This window comes from Cricetulus griseus, chromosome 3 (assembly GCF_003668045.3).
Source record: "Cricetulus griseus strain 17A/GY chromosome 3, alternate assembly CriGri-PICRH-1.0, whole genome shotgun sequence".
Taxonomy (NCBI): domain Eukaryota; kingdom Metazoa; phylum Chordata; class Mammalia; order Rodentia; family Cricetidae; genus Cricetulus; species Cricetulus griseus.
In genome coordinates, this window is record NC_048596.1 from 30,442,723 (window position 1) to 30,467,992 (window position 25,270).

A 25,270-nucleotide genomic window follows, 5' to 3' on the forward strand; every position below is an offset into this window, starting at 1 on the left:
ATTGGCCTTTTATTGTGTAGAAATAAAAGATGAAGTCACATTTCTGGCCTTCCAAGTCTTCTATGCTGCTATAAGGCAGTGCTTTGACCTTTGTACCTTAATACCACACACTCAGCCATTCTTTATCCTAATTTTCTCTTTTAGCCTCACAGCCCACATAAACCTGGGTGCCCTTTTTCTATACTGAGTTAGTGAAGCAAATCTGTGAACTGATCTTTTTGAAGTCCATTAAAATTCATTGTCACCACCCTGTAGATTAGCTAAATATAATACATACATTTATATTAAAGGCCACTGATGACTAGACTATATTTTTATGTCATCCATGATTTCAAAAGTCATTGTTAAGAACAGTTCCATTTGGCATAACATTTTATTTCTATTTCCTGTAGGAGAGCATTAGTAAGATCTTAGAACAGTCCCTCAAGGCTACACAGTCTTGTAGGATGAAAGCAAAATGCCCACACTTGTGAAATTTAAGATTATTGTCTCTGATTATAGCATTCTGCTTCCTATCTTTGTTTCTTTTGGTTCCATCAGTCAAGGATATATCACTTTGTTAACAAACATGTGGTATCCTTTCTTTTCCAGATATTTGCCCCTTCCACTTCCTCCTCTACTTTTTTTGTTGTTGCTATACATGAATCTTTAATATCTGATCTGGGGGCTGGGGCTGTGTTTCAGTTGGCAGAATGCTAGACTACCTTGTAGGTAGTTTAGGTCCAGAGTTCACTTCCCAGCACCCTGTAAATCTGGTGTAGTGGTGGTGCTCACCAGTAATCTTAGCATTCAGGAGGTAGATGCAAGAAGAAGAGGCAGTACCCAGGGTTACTTTGGTTACACAGAGAACTCAAGGCCAGTGCCAGCTCAGGATTTCTACTAGGAGCTGAAGCCTTCATGGTTTTGCTTACATATGGCCCCTTATGAGAGCCTTTACAACAGGTGCTGATGCTGCCTTGGATGCCAGCTTACCATCTTCTGCTTCCTTGGTAGTCTTTCCCCTTGTTCCTGTCTAAAGGATTTCTAACTCCCTTTGCCCATTCCATCAGCAGAGATGTAACAGTGGCAGGCACTGGAGCTGACCAATCATCAGGTTCTTTCTAATTTCTTTCAGCTTTCATTTTTTGCTCTTTCTTCAGTAAGGGAAAGTCCTCTGGTCAAAGATACCCCTTGATAAAGAAATTCTGACTCTGTTTGCACTGAGAAGTATAACACCTTCACATTGGTCTCAACATAAGGCTAGCATGTCCAAGACAGACCTAAATCCTTTCTAAAGAAGGTGGAGAGCTAAACATCTGAACTTCTAATGTAGAGTCTGTCTCTGAACAGCATTTTTTTGGCATAATGCTTCCCAGGGGGATGTTGCCACAGACTAATTATCATTAATTACACATTCAGGCCTACAGTTCATCCTTCAATCCATTGCTCCTTAGGCTTATGCAAAATCTTATGGTCCAGTCACTCCTTTAAGTTGATCCAAATCTGTTCCCCATACGATTCATTTACATCTTCTTCAACATTTGTAAAGTTGCCAACATGAACACTTTGCACCCGAGAATCTTCTCAGCCTGATTCAACCATTGCTATATTCTGCCTCTGTCTTTAAATTGAGTCTTAATTGCCAACTCTTTCAACTCTTATAACCAATCTCAGTTCTATCTTTGATGAATCAGGAAAAAATGACTCTTAATTCATGAGACATTATCTGATGGTTGTTTCAAATTTAACTTGACAAGGAGCAATTAGGAATAAGCTTGGAATGGAATGATAAAAGTACTGAGTATGTAAATGAAGAAGAAAGGTTAAGGAAATAGCTGTAGTGTTAACACAATAATGGAGAGCAATATCTGTTTCTCATTTATGTTTTGTGTTTGTTGACTTATTTTTTTTTGAGACAGGGTCTCTCTCTAACCCATGCTAGTTCTATCTTGAAGTTCAGATAAAATGTAGTGATTCATGTATTTAGTATTCCAGAAGGTTAAGTAGGGGACTACTGAATGAGTTTTGAGAAGCAGGGAGCTTCATTTCCTTAAAATGAATTGGCTTTTAACTTCCCTGTGTCTCATGAGCACTTCATAATGTGATTATACAATTTAATAGCCTAATATTAATGGAATACTTATATTTAGCATTTTCACATGGACTTTGTACTTTAGACTTTACATATCTATTATTAAATCCTCTTTTCACTACTGTTTCCTAAGTTGTAGCCGTGTTAAACAGAAATTCATATATTTTCCAGAAAATACTACTTTCTTCCTGCTCTTTTGTATAATGTACCTGACCTTTGCCACATGCCAAGGTTGTCACAGTTGACCTAAGGGTTAGCTATATGGTTATATAGTAATGTAATATATATATTGGTTTTCCTAGACAGGGTTTCTCTGTGTATCCCTGGCTATCCTGGAACTTGCTCTATAGTCAAGGCTGGCCCCAAACTCAGAGAATTGCCCGTCTCTGCCTTCCATTATATTTTTGTGGAAGTGTATTATTACAGTACTCCTTATAGTTTAATGTTGATTTATTAGATAGAAAATGACTTTGCTGTGAACAAGGCCTGTGAGAAGAAAGAGTAGGAAACCTAGGGAACTTCCTGCATCCTGTTTGTCATTCCCAGAACTTGTTAGTCTTCAGAGTCTGTGCCTTTCCATTTATGCACTTTAGCCAAAAAGCAGTGAGACAGGGCCAGAATCTGTGTAAGTTAAAATGACTGATTGGTCTGAGCTTCCATTTACACCCACTCCAGTTGCCGTCCTTAACTGCTCTAACTGGAGTCAGGACAATTTGCTTTGCTGTGACTTTTAATAGTGAATTCTTTAACACTTCTGCATGAAGGACAAGTCAGGAGAAAGATGTGTGAGGTGTTCTGAACTTACACAGGAGGTTCCTTCAGCACAGAAGGTGGTTTCTGGTGACCCCACTCATCAGGAAGGGCATTCCAGATATCCAAAAATGTTGTCAGGAGGACCTAAGTGCCACTGGTGCCTCCTATTGCATTGAAACCATGTGTAAAATTTGCAGGTTACTTGTATTTATGTGAGTTAAAGCAATTCTACCTACCTCAACTACCTCATAAAAATTATATTCCATTTGAATCCTATTGCGATTTTGAACATTTAATAAAGATGAAGAGGTCATTGATAGGGAACAGATAAATTGACTGAAGGAAGTTAAATTGTACTAGAGTCTAAGAAGCACATGTTTGTAAAAAGAACTTGGCTTTGGTGGTAGAGTAAAACTGAGTCTTTATTATATATGTGGGCTGAGCAGTAAGTTAGCCTTCGTGAGATTCAGTTTTCATATTGATAGAAAGTAGCTACATTGTGCTGCAACAATTATTAAATATTAAGTAGACATTTACATCACGGGATGTATTTAGTAGATGTTGTCATAATGATATCTCCCATAAAGTTTATTGTTATATCATCAAATCACTAAAAAATATCATCATACATTTGATCTTTCAAGTATCCTTAACTTTTAAATGTAAAGTCAAATTTAAAAAAAGACCATTTTGTTAATTGTTTTCAAAGGTCACTGCTTGGCCTTTATTGAGTGTTTTAATTATTATATGTATGCATAATGTACTTATAAAAATATTTATATATTAATGTATTTGGGCAGTTACTGTTACTTTGCAAGGTATGAAGTAAGACATAATTGGATAGAAAGAGCTGTATTATTTCTCCTTGCTTTATTACTGGTCAATATAATACACTGCATCTTTTTGAATAGATAACAGCATAGCAACATTCATGGTGGACTTTCTCTTGTTAAATTTGTAATAATGATGATTTTCACCTACAGTATCCAGTTTTGTAATTTCCTCTTTTCACAAGGTAAACAAGTTAGCATCAATGTATTTACTCAGTTGTTAAAAGTATAACTTTCCTAGGAAGAAAGTTTGCAGCATATACTTAGAATCAGCAGGGAAGCGATTTGCACAGTGGAGACTATCGTGTACAGCTGCACAGTCTCCAGCAAATGGTCTTTTCTAATTATGAAGCATTTGTCTCAGGACATTTGGCAGTTGAAATTTAGCTTGAGGAAAACATATGCCCTTACAATGTTGAGAAGCAGTTGTGAGTTCCATGTAGTCCCTCGAGGTGTCTTCCAAGCTCCTGATTCTGTCACACTAAGTATTTGAGTGTTCATAGATGATTTCAATATGAAGCAAAGGGCAGCTGCAGGAAGCTTCTAGAATTCTTCAGGCACTTTATGGCAGGAGTTGTCATTCTTCAGTGTTGAAAATGAAATAGAGGTATAGTTAAGGATTCTTTCTTGTGATTCTTATAGGTCAACAAATGTTTTATGTGGGTCCCATCTACTGAGATGATTCACTGAGAAATGTCTGATTGATGTTCAATTTGACTTTTGTTGCTTTTGATAAATGGCCTGACCAAAAACAATTTGGAGAGAAAGGGGTTTATTTCACTTTACAGCTTATTGTCCACCATGAAGAAAAGTCAGGGCAGGGTCTCAAGGCAGAAACCTAGAGGCAGGAACTGAAACAGAGGCCATGGAGGGACACTGTCGACTGGCTTGCTCTTTATAGCTTGCTTAGGCTGCTTTCTCCTTCTCAGGCCAACTGCTCAGGATGGCACTGCTCCAGTGTGCTGGGCCCTCCCACTGCAATCATTAATAAAGAAAATGCTTTGCAGACTTTCTCACAAGCCATTCTGATAGAGGCATTTTATCAACTGGGGTTCCTCTTCCCAGATGACTTGAACTTATTCAAGTTGACAGAAACCTAACCAGGACACTTGAGAAAATAAATCTCTTTGGGATCCTTGTTAGAAAGTTTAACTAATGGAGAAAGATGCTAAAACATGTGTGAACTAAAAATGAGTTGTCTTCAAACGTGAGAACCTGTGGTGCCTTTGCAATGAAGTGTAAAAGTAGAGGTGGTCGTTGCTTAATGTATTTGAAGAGTTCTTGGTTTGTGTCATTCCATGGTGCAGAGAAGTCTTTAGTAGGGAAATGGTTATCTCATTGCTCTTCTAGAGCATCTCTGACCTATAGAAACATAATATGAGTTAGATACATATTTTTATGCTTCCATTCAAAAGCATAGGGAAACAGGCATATTTTATTTAGTCAAACATCTCCCCAAATATTATCATTTTAAGACATGATCAACATGACATCATTCACGTATTTTCTTACCGTCTTAAAAATGCAGGTGTGATTTACATCTATTTGCCTCATTGTAAGGGAATAGTAATCATAGTTGTCATATTAAACAGTGAAGATTGGTGGTGAACACCTTTGATCCTTATACTCAGGAGACAAAGGCAGGCACATTTCTGAATTCGAGGCCAGCCTGATCTACAGAGCAAGTTGCAGGAAAGCCAGGGTGGTTACACAGAGAAACACTGTCTTGGAAAAATAAAACAAGAAACACGTGTATGGAGAATGTGAATAATCAAAGCTGTAAAAAGTTTTGTCTGCAAATGTTCTGAAAAGTGAAAATATGATAAAAAACTCAACATCTAATGGTTAATTTTACATTTCAACTTGCTTGGGTGGAGCAATATTCAGGTATGAGGCAAAATATCAATTATGGTTGTGTTTCCAAGAGAGACTATCATTGGCATCAGTATAATGAGTCAAGAAAGTCTGATCTCCCCAGTGTGGGTCTAGACAGTGAAAAATGTAGAGGAAAGTATTTTCTCTCTTTTGGCATCCATGATTATGTGAGCTAGTCTTCATAGACTCCATGATGAGTTTCCTCTCTTCTGCCTGTACACAATCATGTACCTGTAATGATACTTGCGTCAATGACAGTCCACAAATGCAACAGTGGACCCATAGTTACAATGCATAGTTATTTCTTACTCACCCTAGCTTATTTATGTATATAGACAACTCTGTGATGGTCACACAGTGATGACATCATCTAAAACACAGTTCTTAGGACATGTCCTTTTGTTCCTTTGTAGATACTTGTGAAAGTATTTTGGAAAATGAAAAGTCAACAGAAAGTGTTTTATTTAGTTATCTCACCAAGTAAATCCATCTGGCCAACACTTTATCATGACATCACACACATAACATGCATCATCCTAGCAATTTAAAGAGTACAATTCTATGATATTTAAGTATATTCATGTTGCTAGTTGCAGAAACCTTCACCACCCTAGACTCAAACTCGGTACAAATAAAATGACATCTTGCTATTTTCCTCACTTCCAGTCCCTAGTAACCACTTTTTATTTTTTGATTTGTCTGTCTATGAATTTGGCTGTATGTATCTCCTATCAGCTGGAATCAGACAACATTGTCCATTGGTATATTCTGTATTTCACTCTGCATGTTCTTAAAGTTAACCTGTATTATACCATGTATCTGAATTTTCAAAACTGAATAACATTTGATCATGCTTTTATTCATATTTTGTCTAACAGTTCATTTCCCAAAGTACATTTTTATCATTTTAATCCTACTATTATGACTAATGCTACAGTGACTATTGGCATACAGATGCTTGCTTGTGTTCCTGTTGGCATCGATTTGGGGGTGTACCTTGTAATCTTTTGGCAATACGTGGGGTCCTGATTTCTTCACAACTTCAGTAATAGTTATTTTCTGTCTTTCATTAATAATAGCCACCACACTGGATATTACCTCCTATCTCTTTGTAGGTTATTGCTGTTGAGTACTTTATGCTTCCTTCTTAGCTCTTTGTACATCTTCTTGACCAAGTTGCAGAAAAAACACACTGTCCTCAAATATAACATGTACTTGACAGACACTACATAATTTTCTGAAACTTCATGGCAGACTCTAGGATGACCCAAATTATTTTTCTATTAAAATATTTGTTCTAGGGCTCACAGAAACTGGGTGCATTTATTTCTAGGGTCCAAACGTCTACTGGACTCCAAAACATCAAGAATAGTGTTAAGATAATTTGACTTTTCTGTTACAGCAAGAACAATTTTAAAAACCTTCAGAGGAGTCTATCTGAAAACATTGAGAATATATTTTACATTTATAATGTAGAAGTAAAAGAAGTAAAAGCCCATTTTGCATATCATAAGTCACTTACATATGAGTTTAAATTGTACCTGATTTTTGCCCTTAAATATAAAGCAGTTATTTTCAAGTATACCCTCATTTGCACTTTTTAATAATACAAATGCAACATTTACTTTGCTGGTATTGCAATTCCATTGGTGTCTAGGTTAGACCATGGAAAGTTAGGATCAAATTTTTCTCTCTGACTTATGTGCCTGAGATCTACTTAATGCTGTTTAAACTGATTCTCCTCTCTAACATTATTGTTGTTACCAGACTTTGTCCTTTACAGCTGCTAACTGATCTCCCTGTCCCTCTCTTCTCCTCCTTGTCCTTCCCCTTCCTCCCATTCCCTGCCCCCCCAACTGTGTCTTTACCTCTAGTTCACTGGTATGCTACTGCTAATATATTCTTTTGGAAGTAAATTACATACTTTAGATGCCTCCTCTCTGACTGGTGCAGCTAGACCAAGTTGCACAGGCAGTCAGCTGGAACCATCACACTCTAACCCTACGAATTTTCCTTACTAGTTCACTTTCTCCTCTAACTACCTCCTACCTCATCCAACATCTCAGCCTATCTGGATGACTTGGGGTTTCCTCCAAGTGCCACCTCCCCCACTATCCTGACAAGTCTCCTTTTTCTAGTATGTCAGAGGGATATTAACATGTTCTAGCATATCTACTGAGTACTTAATTCTGGGGAAAGCTCTGCTAGGCTGCTGTCGAGCTCAGGTTTATTCTTTAGTTATTGAATTGTGCATATCCTTGGCAAGTGGCCCTGGAGAAATCAGGAAGGTTGCTGTTCATAAGTAGCGCAATGATATTTTGATATTTTAATATCTCCCATGGGTTCAAGCTAGTGAAGGTCCCAACATTACTACTGATTTTATGATTTTCCTAAAAGACTTGCTTGGAGCAGGAAGTTCTGTCTTTATCTCCTCCCTTTCCCTCCATGGTTCTAGGCATTTATTCCAAGGCTTCACAGTGCTATAGGCAGGGACTTCACCACTGAGTCACACCTTCAGCGCAGGTGTAGCTTGTGGATGTCAAGGAGTTATTGTTAGTCAGTAGGCAGAGTTTTCCTGTCCTGGCAGTTGCTTCTAAATTACCACACAGAGGCTTATATAAATTGTAAATGCTTGGTCCATAGCTTAGGCTTGCTATCTAGCTATCTCTTACACTTAAATTAACCCGTATTTCTTATTTATACTCTACCACATAGCTCAGGCTTGCTAATAGCTATCTCTTACACTTAAATTAACGTATATTTCTTATTTACACCCTACCACATAGCTCATGGCTTGCTGCCCCATTTCTACATGTCCTGCCCCCTCAGCTGCTGGCTGGAGTCTCATCTGATTCTGCCCTTCCTCATCCCATCATTCTCAGCTTGGCTTTCTTGCCTAACTTTATCCTGTTCCACTACTGGCTAGTCAGTTTGTTTATTAAACCAAGTTTATTAAACGTAGTGACATATATTCACAGTGTATAAAAGGATAATTCTACAGCATCAACTTGATAGAGCATCTAAATGCCTGTGTGTGTTTAAAAGCATTAATCAAGGATCACTGGAAAATAAATCCATTTGTATTGAAACTGGTGAAAAATAATGATGAATTGGGATATAGCAGCTACCTAAAAATAAGTTAAATAACTTCAATAATTTAAAAAATCATCTTGTGTATAAATTATATTTAAGAACTCTATAGCAAAATGTTAGCATGGTATAAAAATAGCTGTGGTTTCTGTTGAGGTTTGTTGTTCATATTTAAAGATTAGAAAAATGCTGCGTTTCATCTATGGTGTTGTAAAAATAAAAGTGTTGTTTGTATCTTTCACATTTGAGAATCTCTTGAATTCCAATGGGGATACAGTCCACCTGTAGAGCACATGCTTAACTTGTAATCCCCCAACATGCAAAAAATAATAAAAAAGAGAATAGTCTGAGTTCCATGTTCTTCATGGTGCTATGCTGACGCCGTCAGTAGTCCTCATTCAGGCAGTTAGAACAAATACTATAGACGTGCATTTCTTAGTGTTCCTAGACCAGGGCACCAGCATGCTGTGGTTAAGGTCCTTCCCTCATATGGACACTTGGTACATGTGTCCCTGTGTTTCCTCCTATTAAGTCATTCACCCTATTGCTTGAGCACCCTCTCTCTGACCTCATCTATATATGATCAACTCCTAACTGTCCTATCTCCTAATATCACCTTGTTTGGTAGTTAGGGCTTCAAGTAGTGAAGTTCGGGGTATAAACATAGTCAGTTCATAACACTAGTGAAGAACCATGGCTTTGAGGATCCCTTCATTAAATCACTCTTCACCAGCTCTTGTCATCCATCCCATCATTGGGAAGAAACTGTTGCTTTTCTTGAGTATGTACAACCTTGCAAACTTACATTAGCTCTTGATTTTTCTTGTCTACTGTACCAGGAATCAGCAGGTGTTTTCTGAAAAGGGCCCATAATGGGAAGTATTTTAGGCTTTGGGATCCATATGGTCTCTGTCACAGTTACTCAATTCATCCACAGACAATATGTAAATGAACAAGGCATGGCTGGGTACCAAGAAGAATTTTTATGGACATTGAAATTTATTTCAGATAATTTTCATGTGTCATAAAATATGCTTCTATTTAAAATTTTTCCACTGTGCAAAAAATGTAAAATTCATTCTTTGCTAGCAGACTACGAGAAACAAACCACTGGCCTGCCTTGGCGCAGATGGTAGTTTGTGAGCCTGCATAGTAGATCTCACATTGAAGATAGGGTTGTGGATTTGTGGTTTTTTTCCTTCCATATCTAGCATCAGTGTCTGCCATAAATATAGGCTGAATAAATATTTGAGTCTGGCAGTGCTTTGTACTCATCATAGATGCTTTCTCTGTATTCTTCCAGAATTTGAATTGGACAGTAGATGAATTCCTTACAGAAAGTTAAGCTAAATCCAGATTTGTGATTTTAGTCTAGCACAATTTTATGCCCACATCCTTTGGAATCTTGGTTTTCTGTATGTGACAGCCAGCTGTTTCCTATGTTGAAGGCATTGCCATTCTACTTGTAAGCTTAGAAATCTCAGTGTGATGGGAGTTTATGTATTTCTCCTGAATGGAACATGCCTTTAATGTGAGAACATGGTGTGCTATGGCCAAGACTTTGGAAACATGCTTCAGTGCAAAGAAAGATTGCTTCTCTAACTCTTCCTTATGTCCTTTAGACATTATAGGTCTTTTAAATTTTATTTTATTTTTGAATTTTATATATGAGTATTGTAATTATATCACCCTCTCCTCTTCCAGCTTTTCCTGTGTACTCACCACACCCCTTCTCAAATTCATGACCCCTTAATATTGTTTTACACACACACACACACACACACACACACACACACACACACACACACACAAATCCAACTCCCTGAGTTCATTTGGTGTTACTCATATGTAACTAGGATTGACCTCTTGGGATTGGATAACCCATCAGGGACCTTGTTCCTGAATAAAATTATCTCTAATCAACTATTAATTTCATGTAGCTCTTTATTTAGTGGTGGAGCCTTGGGAAAACTCCCCCCTCCATGTTGACATGTCAGTTGGTGCTGACATTTTTCAGATCTTGTTTAGGCAGCCATATTGTTGACATTTTCTGGCATAGTTTCCCTGTGTCATATAGAGAACACTATCAGCCAGCATCCTGTCCTCTTCAGATTGGTCCACTTCTTTTTTCTGTGGTGTTTCCTAAGGCTTAGGTGTCGAGGCTATCTTGTAGACATATCAGTTGGGTATGGGTACCTAGCATTCAGTTATGCTCTGCGTTTTGGCAAGTTGTGAAATTTTGGTCTCTGCTACACAAAGAAGCCTCTTTGATGAAAGCAAAAGATATGCTTATCTATGGGTATAAGGACAAGTATTTAGAATGCAGTTAGAAATTATACTGGTTGTCTTAGTTATTCTCTTATTGTTGAAAAGAGACACAATGACCAAGGCAATTCTTATAAAATAAAGCATTTAATTGGTGGTGGTGGGGGACACGACTTGCTTACATTTTCAGAGGCTTAGTCCATTATCATTATTGTGGGAAGTAGATAGACCATGGTACTAGAGAACTAGCTGAGAGCTTTACATCTTGATCCATAGGAAGCAGTCAGATGTGGGGGCAGGGGGAACACAACTAGTCCTGGGATGGGCTTTTGAAACCTCAAATCCCACCCCCAGAGACTTATATCCTCTAACAAGATCACACCTCCTAATCCTTCTCAAATAGTTCACAACTGGGGGCTAAACATGCAAATATATATGGGGACCATTTTCATCCACAGTGGTTTTGGGAAATGGCAGGAATAGGTCCTCTTTCAGCAAACATCACCTCACGAGCCACAGGTTTATGATACTAGGCACGAATTTCCTCCTATTTTAGTGGCCCTTAAATCTGATTAGATTGGTGTTGGTTTCCCACAGGATGCAAGTGCTGATGGGATATGTTGTCATTCAGTCATTGTTTGTAGGCATTACAGCTGAGTAGGACAACTGGTTGCATGTCTCTTTTCAGTACTATAAGAGCTAGTCCCTAGGGAGAGGCTTGCAGATTTCCTGCCCCATTTCTCAAAGTCCTGTGTCCTAAGTGTGGTATCTTACCTTCAGTTTCTGGCAGGCAACCAAGAGCATAGCAATAGCCTGTATTGTCACAGTTTGACTGCAGTCATCATGAGAGTCTCAGGTATTTCATTCACGTAGAGATGATTCCCTGTAGAGATTAATAAGACATTTACGATCAAAGATAAATAAAACAGTTCTTTTGTTAGTCTCTTTAAGGTAACAACACACTTGCACCCCTGCAGGTGACTTAAGCAAGATGTTAATCACAACTCTAAAATTACATTTTTAATAAGACAGGTCATGCTTACCTACCTATAAAATGCCGACATCACTAAGATGCAATGGTTTAAAGTGCAAAAAGGCTTTGGTATGTTGCTCAAGGTCATGGATAAATTTTCTGTTTCATCAACCCATGTACATTATCATGAAGCGATATTATCTGAAATGAAATTTCCCTTAGGGACATTTTAGTAGCCCAAGTAAGCAAATCATTGAAATCTGTAAACTGATTTACAGAAGTCATAAAAAAAAAACCATGGATAGTGAAATCTGATAAGTACAGTTTGGAGACTTGATTATAACATGTAAAATAATGTAGGCCTTCATTCTCATGGGAGGATTTTTTTAGGTGAACTGCATGCATATAAATTTCATTTATTAAGACGTTTGCCTAATGCTTATCAATGAAAGTCCATTTCTACTGGTTGGGGTAATAGAAAGAAATAAGGAACTTGTCTCTAGAAGAACATATACTTTCTTTTTAAGGAAACATGAAATATACATGCAAGACAACAATGCAATATTACACTGATACATGCAGACACACATGGCCACACAGATGCACACACAGACACCCTTCCACAAAAAGAAACACACAAGGATATGCACACACACTCCACACAGGCCCAAATTCCCAAGCCTTCGTTCTTATCCCTATTGCTGTCACACTCAGTGTGACTTCCTTTCTTGATTCCTGAGTTGCTTGTGGCCTAACTAGATGCTTGTCACCCATTGTCTGAAACGGTGAACCCTCTGAATTACCAGGATGATTTTGCTTACCAGAGCTCTCTTCATATTACTCCCTTGCCCTACAGATTCTGTATCAACTGTTATTTATTGGCACCCTTGCTGCTCTGTAGATCACTTGGCTCAGGGCTCTCCTAATCTGTGTCCCTCACTGTCTCTCTGGCTGTAACTCTCAGAGACTGTAAAGGACGCCTCATGTGCATCTCCTCAGAGGGTGGAAATATTGAGTCTTCTCTTCCTGCAGAGCTATGGCTTTAAGACATATCCACTCTGAACTTCTCTCAGTCACTCCATTTCTAGTTATCAACTAATGTGTGTTTGGAAACTGTGTATGTGTGTCGGTTAATAGTTGTTTTAAAAAGTAGTGAGATTGGAACCAGCAAGATGGCTCAGTGAGTAGCAGTGTCTGACACCAAAGCTGAGGAGCCAAGTTCAGTCTCTGGGACCCACATGGCAGAAGGAAAGAACTCTTGCAAGTTGTCCTTTGACTTCTACACTCATGCCCTGACATGTGCAACCTATACGTATAAACACAATAAAAATAAAAATGTTAAATATAAAAAATTAGTAACATTAGTTAGTGCAACCTAATTCTTCCTTTAGTGGTTGGTATACACATATGTGCCATACCTAATAACTGCTAAAATGATGATGACCTTGGAATTTTTTATTTTATTACACATAAACATTTTGAAACACATTGGTGTACACAAGGCATATTCTTTTAAATTTTGGTTATTTACTTTGTTTCTTCTGTTTGTGTATGTTTTTTGAGACAGGGTTTCTCTGTATTGCTTTGGAGCCTGTCCTGGAGCTTGCTCTCTAGACTAGGCTGGTCTCGAACTCACAGAGATCCACTTGCCTCTGCCTCCGGAGTGCTGGGATTGAAGGCATGCACCACCAATGCTCGGCTTCTTTGTTTCATTTTTTATTTTAAAGCTCTCTAACAGCTTTCTGTTATCCATCAAATGAAGTCTCACTTTATAAAGCTGTGTTTCAGAGTCCTGTATCAGCTCACCCTCTATGCCACAAGTCTCAGCCATTCCGTGCTGCTTGATGGTGCTGCTCTCCATAGCTCATTTCTAGCTGGATGTTGGTTCCAGTACTTTCCTCACTGTGTACACTTCAGCTTCATCATTCCCCAAGGTCTCCCTTGTGGCTCTATTCTCAAGTCATCCTTTCTCGTGTCCCACTTCTTTGTTTTTATATCATGCAGTCTTACGGTTTGTGTTAAGTAAATGAGTCTGTCATCAGAAAAATCTAGACTGTTGCTGGAGAATACCTGTGATGACTATGTGAAGAAGTGTCACTTCCCAAAGACATTTGGAAAGAAGCCACGCATATATGACTTCTTTCTGCTTTCTTCTTTTTCTCCCTTACTGATTTTTTTTTAAACCACTGACGAACTAGTTAAGGGTGAAACCACATTCAAGTTTCTTAGCCTCAAAGAGATTTGCAAGAACGTTAGGTAAAATACCAGAATTGGGTTTGCTCTAGAATCTACCATTCCATTTATCTTGTTTTTCTCTTATCCCTTTCATATTGTTTCTGTCCCATCTCCTCAAGGTACATGTGCATTCTGACGATACTGGTGACATTCTTTCCCTTCTAATCCGGCTTTCTCTGTTTAACTATGTTCACTTGAACTGTCTGCTGACCCTACCCAGTAGTTTCACTCAGTACCAGCTGCTGTTACATCTCCTATATTTTCTTTTATTATTATTTTTTTATGTTTTGGTTTTTTGAGACAGGGTTTCTTTGTGTAGCTGTTACTGTCCTGGAACTTGCTCTGTAGACAATGCTCGTCTCCTGCCTCTGTCACCTGAGAGCTGGGATTAAAAGCGTGCACCACCACAGTCTGGCTTTTGGACATCTCCTATATTTTCAAGTTCAGTATATGATCCTGTCTTTTAAAATTTTCATACTTGCACGGATTAAGCACATTAGTGCTTAACTCCAATAATGAATCTTTGTCACACTAAAGAAAGAAATAAAAAGCACTTCCCCTTGAAATCATTTAATCAAATGCCAGTTGGGATCTGAATTATCTACGTCATGTTCCCTATGTATTTCATCCCCCATCTGTCTGCTGTGAGTCTGAATCAGTACCTGCCTGGAGGCTGTCTGTCTGTGTTTGTCAGTTTTGTCTGTGTTCTGTCTGCCTATGCCTGTGTCTTCTATCTTTGCCTTTCTGTCCCTAAGAAAGGACTTCACTCTGTATTGATTGACTAGCACGGAAACAATTACATGTGGAAGGAATAGGGCACCTTATAGAAAGCTCTAACAGAGTTTTTACAATGATTTAGTCACTGGCTCCAACTGAACAATATCCAAACCTAGTTGCATTCAACATTTATGGTGGATATTCATTTAGAAGATTGGGTTCAGTCTCTGTATTTACTGCTTTCAGCAAATGCTACACATGCATTTTTCTGGATCAGGGGTATATACGAGTATGTAATTTAAGATTACAGCTATGCATTAATTTAAATTTAAAAGTTGATTATATGGAAAATTCAAGGCAAGTAGGGTTGATTGTTACATTCTTCTCTTACAAGTGGATTAAATAAACAGGCCGACTACATAGGACAGCAGTCTTAAGTGACCTCAAGGTGTAGTATCATCTCTGGCTATGAGGTCCAGCAAAGGTTCCATATCTTAGAATGCAAAAGATATTTTCATCATATTGCATTAATACACATGCTAACAATGTATTTTTCTATTAGGAAAATGCTAAGATATGCATAAAAGTAGAAACCATAATAAGCATATCATATACTTACCACACAGGTTTATTTACAAAGATTTTAATGTATGTTTATCTTTCAACTTTTAAAATTTTATGTGTGTAGATTTATTGTATGCATGTATATCTATGCACAACATTGCATGCCTATTGCTTGTGGAAGCCAACAGAGGACATTGTATGTCCAAAACTGTGATTACAGATGGTTGTGAGCTGCCATGTAGGTGCTGAGACTTGAACCTGGGTCCTCTAGATGAACATTCAGTGATCCTAACTACTGAGCTCTCTAGCCCCCAATATGCTCATTTTTTAAAACATAAGTTTACCTTGATAAACTGTTTTATCACATTCTATAGCACCTGTCATTTTGTTCTCAATCTTGTCTATTAATCATGGACTTTAAGCTTCAACATTTAATTATACATTGTCAAAGACAGTGGGTATATGAGAGAAATTAAAATTCAGCAAACATATCTAATAACACTTCTACATAGTTTGTGTACATTACTATTTGTTAAACAAGTGCTATGTAGAAATGGCTAGATACTTATTATTTCAGTTATATCAAATCCCCAAAGTGAAAGTTATTTTATTTGTACTTTTTTAATAATTAAAATACGATTATGTGAGTCATTAATTATCTTTTGGTTAGTTACCAGCAAGACTTATTTCTCTTTTTACCTTATACTATTTCCTTCATGCAATCTTCAGTGTGTCCTTTTGAGTGGATGGACAGGAACGTGAAAGCAGTAGGGACCTTCTTGGTAAATCATAGTATTAGATAGAAAACCAGGAACCACATGTTGCTGCCAAATGTAGCTGACTTGTTGATGAAACAAGACAGCTTAGTACTATGATCTTTAAATGTGTGTAAAAGGTTAATCATTTTCATATCTCTCATGAATACAGAATCTGTTTTACAGGGTGTTGTTCATAAGTGAAATTCTCTAATTAATTTTCCCTGATCACTTTGTTTTCTTTTTTCTCCAGCTCTTGTAAATGTGAAACTCTGGGCCATTGATCGACAATGTTTTCAAACAATAATGATGAGGACAGGACTCATCAAGCATACCGAGTATATGGAATTTTTAAAAAGGTAGGACACTTATTTCTTTCTTTCCATTTGGAAGAATTTGGCGTGCCTCTTTGAAATGCAGCTTTGTGTGTGTGTGTGTGTGTGTGTGTGTGTGTGTGTGTGTGTGTGTGTCTGTGTGTGTGTGTCTGTGTGTGTGTGTGCACTTGTTTTACACTTGTGTGTGCACTTGTGTGTGCATGCTTTTATCTCAGTGTTAATTGCCTACCAATTTGTGGAAGGGTCAGATGACTTTGGGTGGGCTTTATTATATTTCTGCTGCTGGTTCTCAGGATGTGTGGTCAAGTCAGGACATCCAAATTTTATCCAGCATACTCAGACATGCAGAGTTTTCTCAGAAACACAAATGAGAATTACTTGAGCAGGAAAGGATGTTCATTCTCACAATCTAGTAGTTAATGTGTTGACACCACTTCCTCTAAACAGACCTCAGTGCCTCACTGAGCTGTCTCCTGTGGGTTTCCATAGGAAAAGTAACACAGCTAAGGAAGAGACATTCCACAAGGCATCTTGTTAGCCTGTAATCCTGAGTTTAATTTCCCAAGTTCATTTACTTCCAGTTCCCTTTTAATTCATAGATTATTATGATAACCCAACATAGGGTAAGGATTTTAATGGAAAACTTACTTCTCATTCTCAAAGAAACATTGGCAATTCTAGTGACTTTAAACATATTTTGTATTTGGACATGGGGGGGTGTTAACAGAGTGGCTGAGAATGCTTGCCTTGCAAGCTTAGGACATAGATAAATACTAAGCATGGCCACATGCATGTCTGTAACCCCAGCATGGTGGGGGTGGAGCTGAGATGGGCAGGCATACTGCTGGCGCCTGCTGGCCAGCCAATCTGACTAAAATAGTGAGCCACAGGTTCAGGAAGAGAGCCTGTTTCAAGAGACTAAGGAGGGGAGAGTGATAGAGCAGGATACCTGATAGCCTTTTGCTGGTGTGCATGTGTGTACCCACACAGTCATCACACACACACACACACACACACACACAAACACACACACACACACACACCCTGTGCATACACATCCTCACCTCCAAAATTTGTATCACTTTATTTTTAAAAATGGAAACATTATTAAATAGCAATGTATAGATTATGGGAACCAAGGCCAGTGCACACTGAGGTTTCCTCTTTGAGGGCTGGAATATTAAACTTTTTATTTCTACACTTTTGCTTTGTGTGAGTCAGTGGTTAAAATGGAGCTACCAAGTCAAATTCACATTTTATTTCAGTAATACATCTTAAAATATATCTATTGAGTTTTCTTAAAATGCAATTTTAATGTCCCTTACTTGGGTATTTCTGTTAATTAATTTTGTTTCTGCTTCATCTTTTATACATTTTTCATTTCCACATGAAATCTTTTTGTTATATTCCTGCTGAAGGGACAATAAAATTCTAATTTGATATCAAGTAATAATATATTAAAATAGTTCAATGTCAGTGGGATGTTTCTTTTCCCCTTGGTGTGATTAGATCAGGAGAGGTGGAAATATAAATTTCTTTTGAAGTTTAGTATAGTTTGAAAGGAAATTAAATTATTGAGATGCCATATTTATGTGACAGGATATATATGTGTGTGTTTACTGGTGCGTGCACACGTGTGTGTGTGTGTGTGTGTGTGTGTGTGTGTGTGTGTGTGTGTGTGTATTGAGAGACTTCGAGAAAGATAAAGAATGCATATTCATTTTAAGCCTAAAAGTGCACAGCTATTGATCTGACAACACTCTGATGAAAACTTCAGTTAGTAATCGATGAAATAGCTGCATTCTTAAGTTCTTAAGATGCTGATTTTAGCTTTCATGAATTTGTAATCTCAAGGAATGGGCCAAATGGCAATCAAATGCTCTTTTTGATGATTCTAGGAAGCTCTCCTTTTCTACTGGCCCTGTTTTAGGAGATGGAGGTGTGTGTGTGTGTGTGTGTGTGTGTGTGTGTGTGTGTGTGTGTGTGTGTGTGTGTGTGTTTACAGCTGTCTTAGATTTAAAAGTTGTTTTGACACTCTGAATAGTAATGGCTCTCCAGAATGAGTGATTTTTGTTGTTGTTGTTGTCATTAGCTTAGGACAAGCAGAAGTGACAGGTAGAATAAAAGAGAAGTGGGCACTGCTAACTTTGATGTCACTTTGCATTTGGCCACTGTGCAAAAACAATTTTGCACTGTATGTTAAATAGCACAGTGCTGCTGAGAGTCTAGAGATTGTTAAGATGACCATTCTTGTGTGCTTTCATTATCTGAAATTGTGACTATGATTTAGTGCCTCCCTCTCTACAGCCCTTCAGGGACTCACAGTTAATTACTGATACACTCATTGTCTGGGTGTTCTAGGCCCTTCTCTGCCAACAGCTGACTAGTTTTCTCAGCCTGGCTTTTGAGATCCAGAAACCAAGTGATTCCATGTGACCATGAGCCTACTTCCAGGCTTGCCTATAGCACACTGTCTTAACTCCCAGATGTTATTGGTTAAGTCTTTTTTTTTTTTCCTTTGTTTGAATCCAATACACTGATGCTAATCTTAACCATGGAGCTGTCAGCCTTGTTTGCTCTGTAGTTTTACCTCTACTGCATATTTTACTGCCCACTTTCTTTGATTACAATTTTCCTCCTCCTCTTCCTCCTCCTGCTTTTCCTCCTCTTCTTTTTCTTCTTCTCCTTCTTTTGATTTTCAAGACAGGGTTTCTCTGTGAAACAGTCTTGGCAGTAAGACCATGATACAAACGTGGTACATGAGCTAGCCTGTTGGAGCCCATTCCTCAGGGATGGATGCAGTGCTCAGTGGCAGTAGGACCACAGTATAACCCTGGTACATGAGGTATCTTGTTAGAGCCCACTCCCCATAGTGGGATGCCGTTCTCAGTCTTTAATGCATGGGAGAGGGGCCCCAACCTATTGTGCCAGACTATGTTGACTTCTCATGGGAACCCTTACCTGTGAAGAAGAGTAGATTGGGGATAGGCTAGGGGCGAGGCAAGGGGGATGGGAGGAGACTAGGGGGTGGGAGAAAGAACTATGTTAGGAATGTAAAATTAAAACAAAAAATAATAAAAAATGAAAAACAAAACAGTCCTGGCTGTCATAGAACTCACTTTGTAGACCAGGCTGGCCTTGAACTCACAGAGATCCGCCCGCCTCTGCTTCCTGAATGCTGGGTTCTTTACTATTCTTATTCCTACTTTTAAGCTATAAACTTTTTAGTACAAGGGATAATTCTTAAACATTTTATTGTTTTTCTTTGGCACAAGATATATTGTTTTGCAGGAAGTTTACATGTCAGTATCCATTCTTCAAGGTTCACTGCAATGTTAATGCAGGCTTCCACTTTTCAAAAATTGTCTAAAATTTCACGATGATAGCACAACGTTAAATCAAAGTTGGGTTCCTAATGAGTGCTAACCCTTTGCTATGGTGCAGGTCACATGCCCATGATGCTCAAATACCGAGGAGCATTCATTCTTCCAACATGTTCTCAGGACAATTATTCTTGGTACCATTGATTTTGTGAGGCTTTTAAAAGAGGTCATAACAGGACTGGAGAATGACTCAGCAGTGAGGAGCACTGGCTGCTCTTCTAGAGGACCCAAGTTCAATTCTCCAACCCCATATGGTGGCCTACAAACATTTATGTCTCTAGTCTCAGAAGAGTTGACACCCTCCCGACCTCCCCAGGCATTGCACTCAGGTGGTGCACAGACATACATGCAGATAAAAAAATCCATACACATAAAATGAAAGTTAGTTAAAAATAGAAGAGGGGTATAACAACACCCAAGGGAAATGATGAAAAGGCTTGCTAAAACTTAGAATTCTAAAATCAATTAAAAGTTTATACTATGAATTTTGCATCGCTTATTACCCTATTTGTTGTTTTTAAAGCACATTTACTTGCCACATTTGTATAATAAAAAAACATTGACGTTTTGCATGGTCAACTCAACCCAATGTTTTCTTGAAGACTTCGTGTTGAGGAAGGGTTACCTAGTTTAATATTATAAAATGGTGAAATAGTTTAAAGGTCTCTTTAGTGCTCTGTAGCAGGTGTGGGGGCATATTTCTCTCTGTGCCAGCTACATAAAACTTAGATCTGAAGTTATCTACTGTTGATAAAGAGGCAAAGCAATTGTAACAATGTTTGAAAAAGTTTAGGAAATGATAATGTATTAATATTATGATATGATAATATAATGCCAATTCTCAGTGGGAGTCTCATTTCACATCCTAGCAGCTTCATAAGGGAGGAAATTCAGGATGGGCAGGGTTGAAAGTGAGTGAGTCTGTGTCAGGGCCATCTCCCTCTGTTATTTTCCCTCCTTGTTTTCCTAAATAAGCACATACATTTGGAGATGAACACACTGGTATGGACTCAAAGCATAACTCTCACCTCAAAAGGGAATAGGAGATAGTTTGTTTTGAGGCATTGTGGGTGACACATACACTTGGGAGACAGAGCCAGGCAGATCTCTGAGTTCTAGGCTAGCTGGGTCTATATAGTGAGACCCTGCCACACACACAAAATAAGTTTGTCCCCAGTACCATGTTCCAATGTGGAAAATTGTCATGAGTTTTTCAGTTGCAGAACAAGAATCCATCCACCAAAGCACCTTTCAAACACATTGGTAGAAACATCAAATGGGTGAGTTACAACACCTCGGGGAAATCTCTATCACAGATTATCTGATGACACCCATAGTTTCTAGGTTGGTGGCAGCTGGTGCTGTAGTACATTAGTACATCCCCAAGTTTCTGTCCAATAGTCATGGTGATGGTAGGTCAGACCTAGCTAGAGGCAGGCATTAAACAGTTACTAAGTGAGTAAACATAGCACGAGGTAATTTGGCTCTCTTTTGTTCTGCAACACTCCAGCTATCAATGTTGGCCTTGTAGACTTCTTAACACAGATATAGAACTTTCTTTCATAACTTCAGTTCATGCTAGGCACATACATGAAAATGACTAGTAGTTCTACTAGTAGAGAGTGTTTCCTTTTTGTCAAAGTTAGCTTTTATTTTGATTTCAGTGTATTTATCCATTTTGTAACTGCCATTCATACAGTTTGGCCCCCCTCTTTGCTGTTCAGTGCCACATCAGACTGTGATTCTGGATCTTTATTTAGTTATTTCTATTCTGTGCCTGTGTTACACATTTCCTGATGTAAACACAGATGTTTCTCTGCAAGCATAACACAAAGTAAGTCAAATAAAGTGACTAATAAGGGAATGAAAATAGCTCAAGGGGCAGTAATAGGAAGCATGGCACGATGGCTGTCTGTCAAACAATTTCTTTGCCATTTGCCATGGTTTCTAGAAAGTGAGCCAGACAACTTCCGTAGTTAATTTAAATTGTTCCTCTCTGAGCACATCTTCTGGTGCTACTGTTGATAGTGTTTCCACATGCAAAGAACCATAAGGCTATAACTGTATGACCACTGGGCTCTGTTGATATGAACTGAGATGTTGTTTAGCTCAATACTAGATGGTTATGACTATGATGACGATGGACCATAGTTTATTATGGTGATAATGCTGATGCTTATGGGTCATGGTTTATGGTAGTGATGGAAATTATGGTTATCAACCATGGTGTATAATGATGCCAACAATTTTGGTGATGGACCCTTGTTTATGATGGTGATGATGTGGTTTTTGTTACTTGCTTCACAGACAAAACAGAGACCAAAACTTTTCTCTTTTTTTTTGAGAGAATCATTTTGTAAGATAGATAGACACATCTTTCCTCTTACATAAAACCTTTCCATAAGTTTTTATCACTCAAAAAGAAAGTCACTCCGGTCTACCCTTGTCCCCAGGACCCCGAATGCCAACTGTTCCACCTCATTACACTCTCCTCTTTTCTTACTTTCTTACTGCTTCAGCCACATGGCCTTTTGTTTCCTTGTGTTTTCTATTTTCTGTCTTAGTGAACATTATCGTCTGTCTTTTAGAGGAAATTTTACACTATAATCTATGAGGACACACTAAATACAAGCACTGTGGCTGCAAATAGGACTGGGGTTTACCCCAAGATGAGCAAAACTTTTGATTTCTCTTCCTGATGTTGGACAAACTATTTCCTCTGAATGTAGCATGAGAACCTCCTGCCATGAAGCAGAGATGCTGGATGATCTACAGAAGAGCTTGACCCATAGCACAGTGATATAACCAGAATAACAAAGGTATGGTAGACTCTGTAATACCAGAACCTGGAGGCAGAGGAAGTAGGATTGCCATGAGTTTGAATCCAACCTGGCCTATAGAGTGAAACCCTGCCTCAAAAATACAAAATAGAAGGAAGGAAGGAAGGAAGGAAGGAAGGAAGGAAGGAAGGAAGGAAGGGAGGGAGGGAGGGAGGGAGGGAGGAGAGGGAGGAAAAGAAAAGAAAAAGAAAAGGAGAGGAAGGAGAGAAGGAGAGAGGAGGAGGAGAGGGAGGGAGAGAGAGAGAGAGAGAGAGAGAGAGAGAGAGAGAGAGAGAGAGAGAGAGTCACAAAACCCAAACAAAACAGGCCAATACAGTGATGGCCAGGTCTCTCACAACTCTCACAAGATAATGAAACTATCCTGGAAAGAGAAGAGTGGGTCACCAGAAAGTTATTGGAGGTCACAGCCACTCTTCCATCTTGTCTCAGCTGCTGTTGTTTTAGGCCAATAGAATAAAAAGGATGAGGAATCTTGGCTAGGGGTTGAATGTCTTTCATTGTGCAGCTGCAAACCCAGCTGCCATTTTAGGAAAGAGGACTTTTGTGGTGATGAGTCACACATAATTCTGTAAGTAAGCCCAATAGACTCATTGCTTCACCACTCTGGACTTGGATGGAAAACTTGGGGCTATTAGTGTCCTATCTGGGACAAATAAACAATTCTTTATTCCTCCTAGGGAAAATCATGGGACACTTGAATTGAATATAATTAAATGCCAAAGTTTACATTTTCTGTTTAAATGAATAGAAAGTTGAAGTTTGAGACCTTTGAAGGATACAGGTGACTATTTGGCTTTGTATTCACTTTCTAACCATTAAGGACATTAGAGGTGACATTTGAAATTAAAACTATAACTTCCATGGCCTAGCCTTCTCCAGAAACCCATGGCTCCTGGGAGATAATTTCTAACCAAAGCCCAGAGCTAATGGTTTTGTATGAGAACCTTTTCAGTATTGCATATAAGGTGCCAAGATAAGAGAAGCTGGGTAAATCCTAACGCTATTCAGTGATTCTGCCTTGTATAGTTTCTTCACTGATAAAAAGTTTGATTTTTGTACTTTGTAGTTTCCGTCTTCCTTGTCTCCTTCACCAGGAATTGAGTCTCAAGTCCAGTTTGTTCTTCCCACCTATTCTCTGAGACAATAATGGCTTGCATATACATTTAACATATGATTAAATAAATGTAGTATTTATAATTTTTTTGGAAAGTTAGGTTTATTCTCCCTCGGTAACATGTATAATATTGAGATATCACTGGATCTCATAATACCCTTGATGAGGAATATAATAGCATTTTGAGACATTTTTCTGTGGTGCAGAACTAATGGAAAGCCTCTCTAAACCTCTCTATAAATGCCATTTTGTCAACTCATAGCTTCTCTCACTCTTGTCAGTGTCAGAAGATATGATTTTACTCCTGTGACCTGACTGAACAATAAGAACCAAAATGACACTGAATGTAGAAGAATTTAAAATATAGTGGATTCCTGGGGAGCAGAAAGGGAATGGGATGAGTAGGGTGTTAGTTGGGGGGGGCAGGGGAGGAGGGGAGGGAGAGGGACCTGGGATTGACATGTAAAATAATTTTCTTGCTAATAAAAAAAGAAAAAGATAAAATATAGTGTAATGTAATCTTTCTGTATACTTTGAAAATGAACCAACAGAATCTCGGGCCACACCTGGCTTATCTAAATAAGAAGCAGTGTAGACAGGAACTGGGGTTTGTGTGATCACAGCCACCTGGGCATTCTATCACATCTGCCCTTATATTCAGTATGTTGTCTAACAAAATCTTCTCACTGGAGCAAACTGAAGCAAAGATTGATTAATGGTGTTTTCTGTCTTCAAAGAGGAAATTTTTTTTTTGGTGAAATACATATTTTATTACTTTGAAAAATTTAAATTAAAAACAATCTTATTTTACAAACCAATCTCAATTCCCTCTCCCTCCCATCTTTCAACCCCCACATCATCTCCCCAATCTGCCCTCCCCATCCACTCCTCAGGAGGGTGAGGCCTCCCATGGGGGGGATCATCAAAGAGGAATCTTACACCATTAATTTACTCATCTAGACTTTATATTCCTTCAGTCTATACATTGTTCACTCTTCCAGAATGAAGTTTTTATAAACCCATCATAAATTTTTCCTCTTATCCAATATTAAAAGCTAAAAACAGTTTCTTATTAATACTCTTACAGGCACCTTGTTCTTTATTTCTTGAGACAGGATATCACTTCATAGCTTTGGCTAGAACCTACTATGTAGACCAGGGTGTACTTGAACTCACAGAGATGCACCTGGTCTGCCACCTGAGTGCTGGGATTAAGGTTATGTGACACTCACCTTGTTTTGCAACGTATTTCAACAGGTATAGCCGGGAATAAAGCAGTAATATGAAATTACTCATTTTACTGATGGGAGAAGTAAGCCTGTGAATGTGACATTTCCTCAAAGTCACTGAGGAAAGTCTGAAATTTAGCTGTCCCAGAATGCCAAGTATCTTTTGTTCAAAATCTCCCGAGTAAAATTCTCTCCAATTTTGATTGACTGAGCATATGCTCTGTTACACAATTCCTGTAGA

General features: G+C 38.4%; 1 protein-coding gene across 2 annotated transcripts in view; it reads left to right on the top strand.

The window, feature by feature from the left end:
- Prkg1 (protein kinase cGMP-dependent 1) overlaps window positions 1–25,270 on the top strand; it is a 1,162,521-nt gene that overhangs the window by 735,422 nt on the left and 401,829 nt on the right. For both annotated transcript variants that reach the window (XM_027406413.2, XM_027406412.2), the window contains exon 4: window positions 16,382–16,487. In XM_027406413.2, coding sequence (XP_027262214.1) covers window positions 16,382–16,487 — 106 coding nt within the window. The remainder of the gene's footprint in view (window positions 1–16,381; window positions 16,488–25,270) is intronic.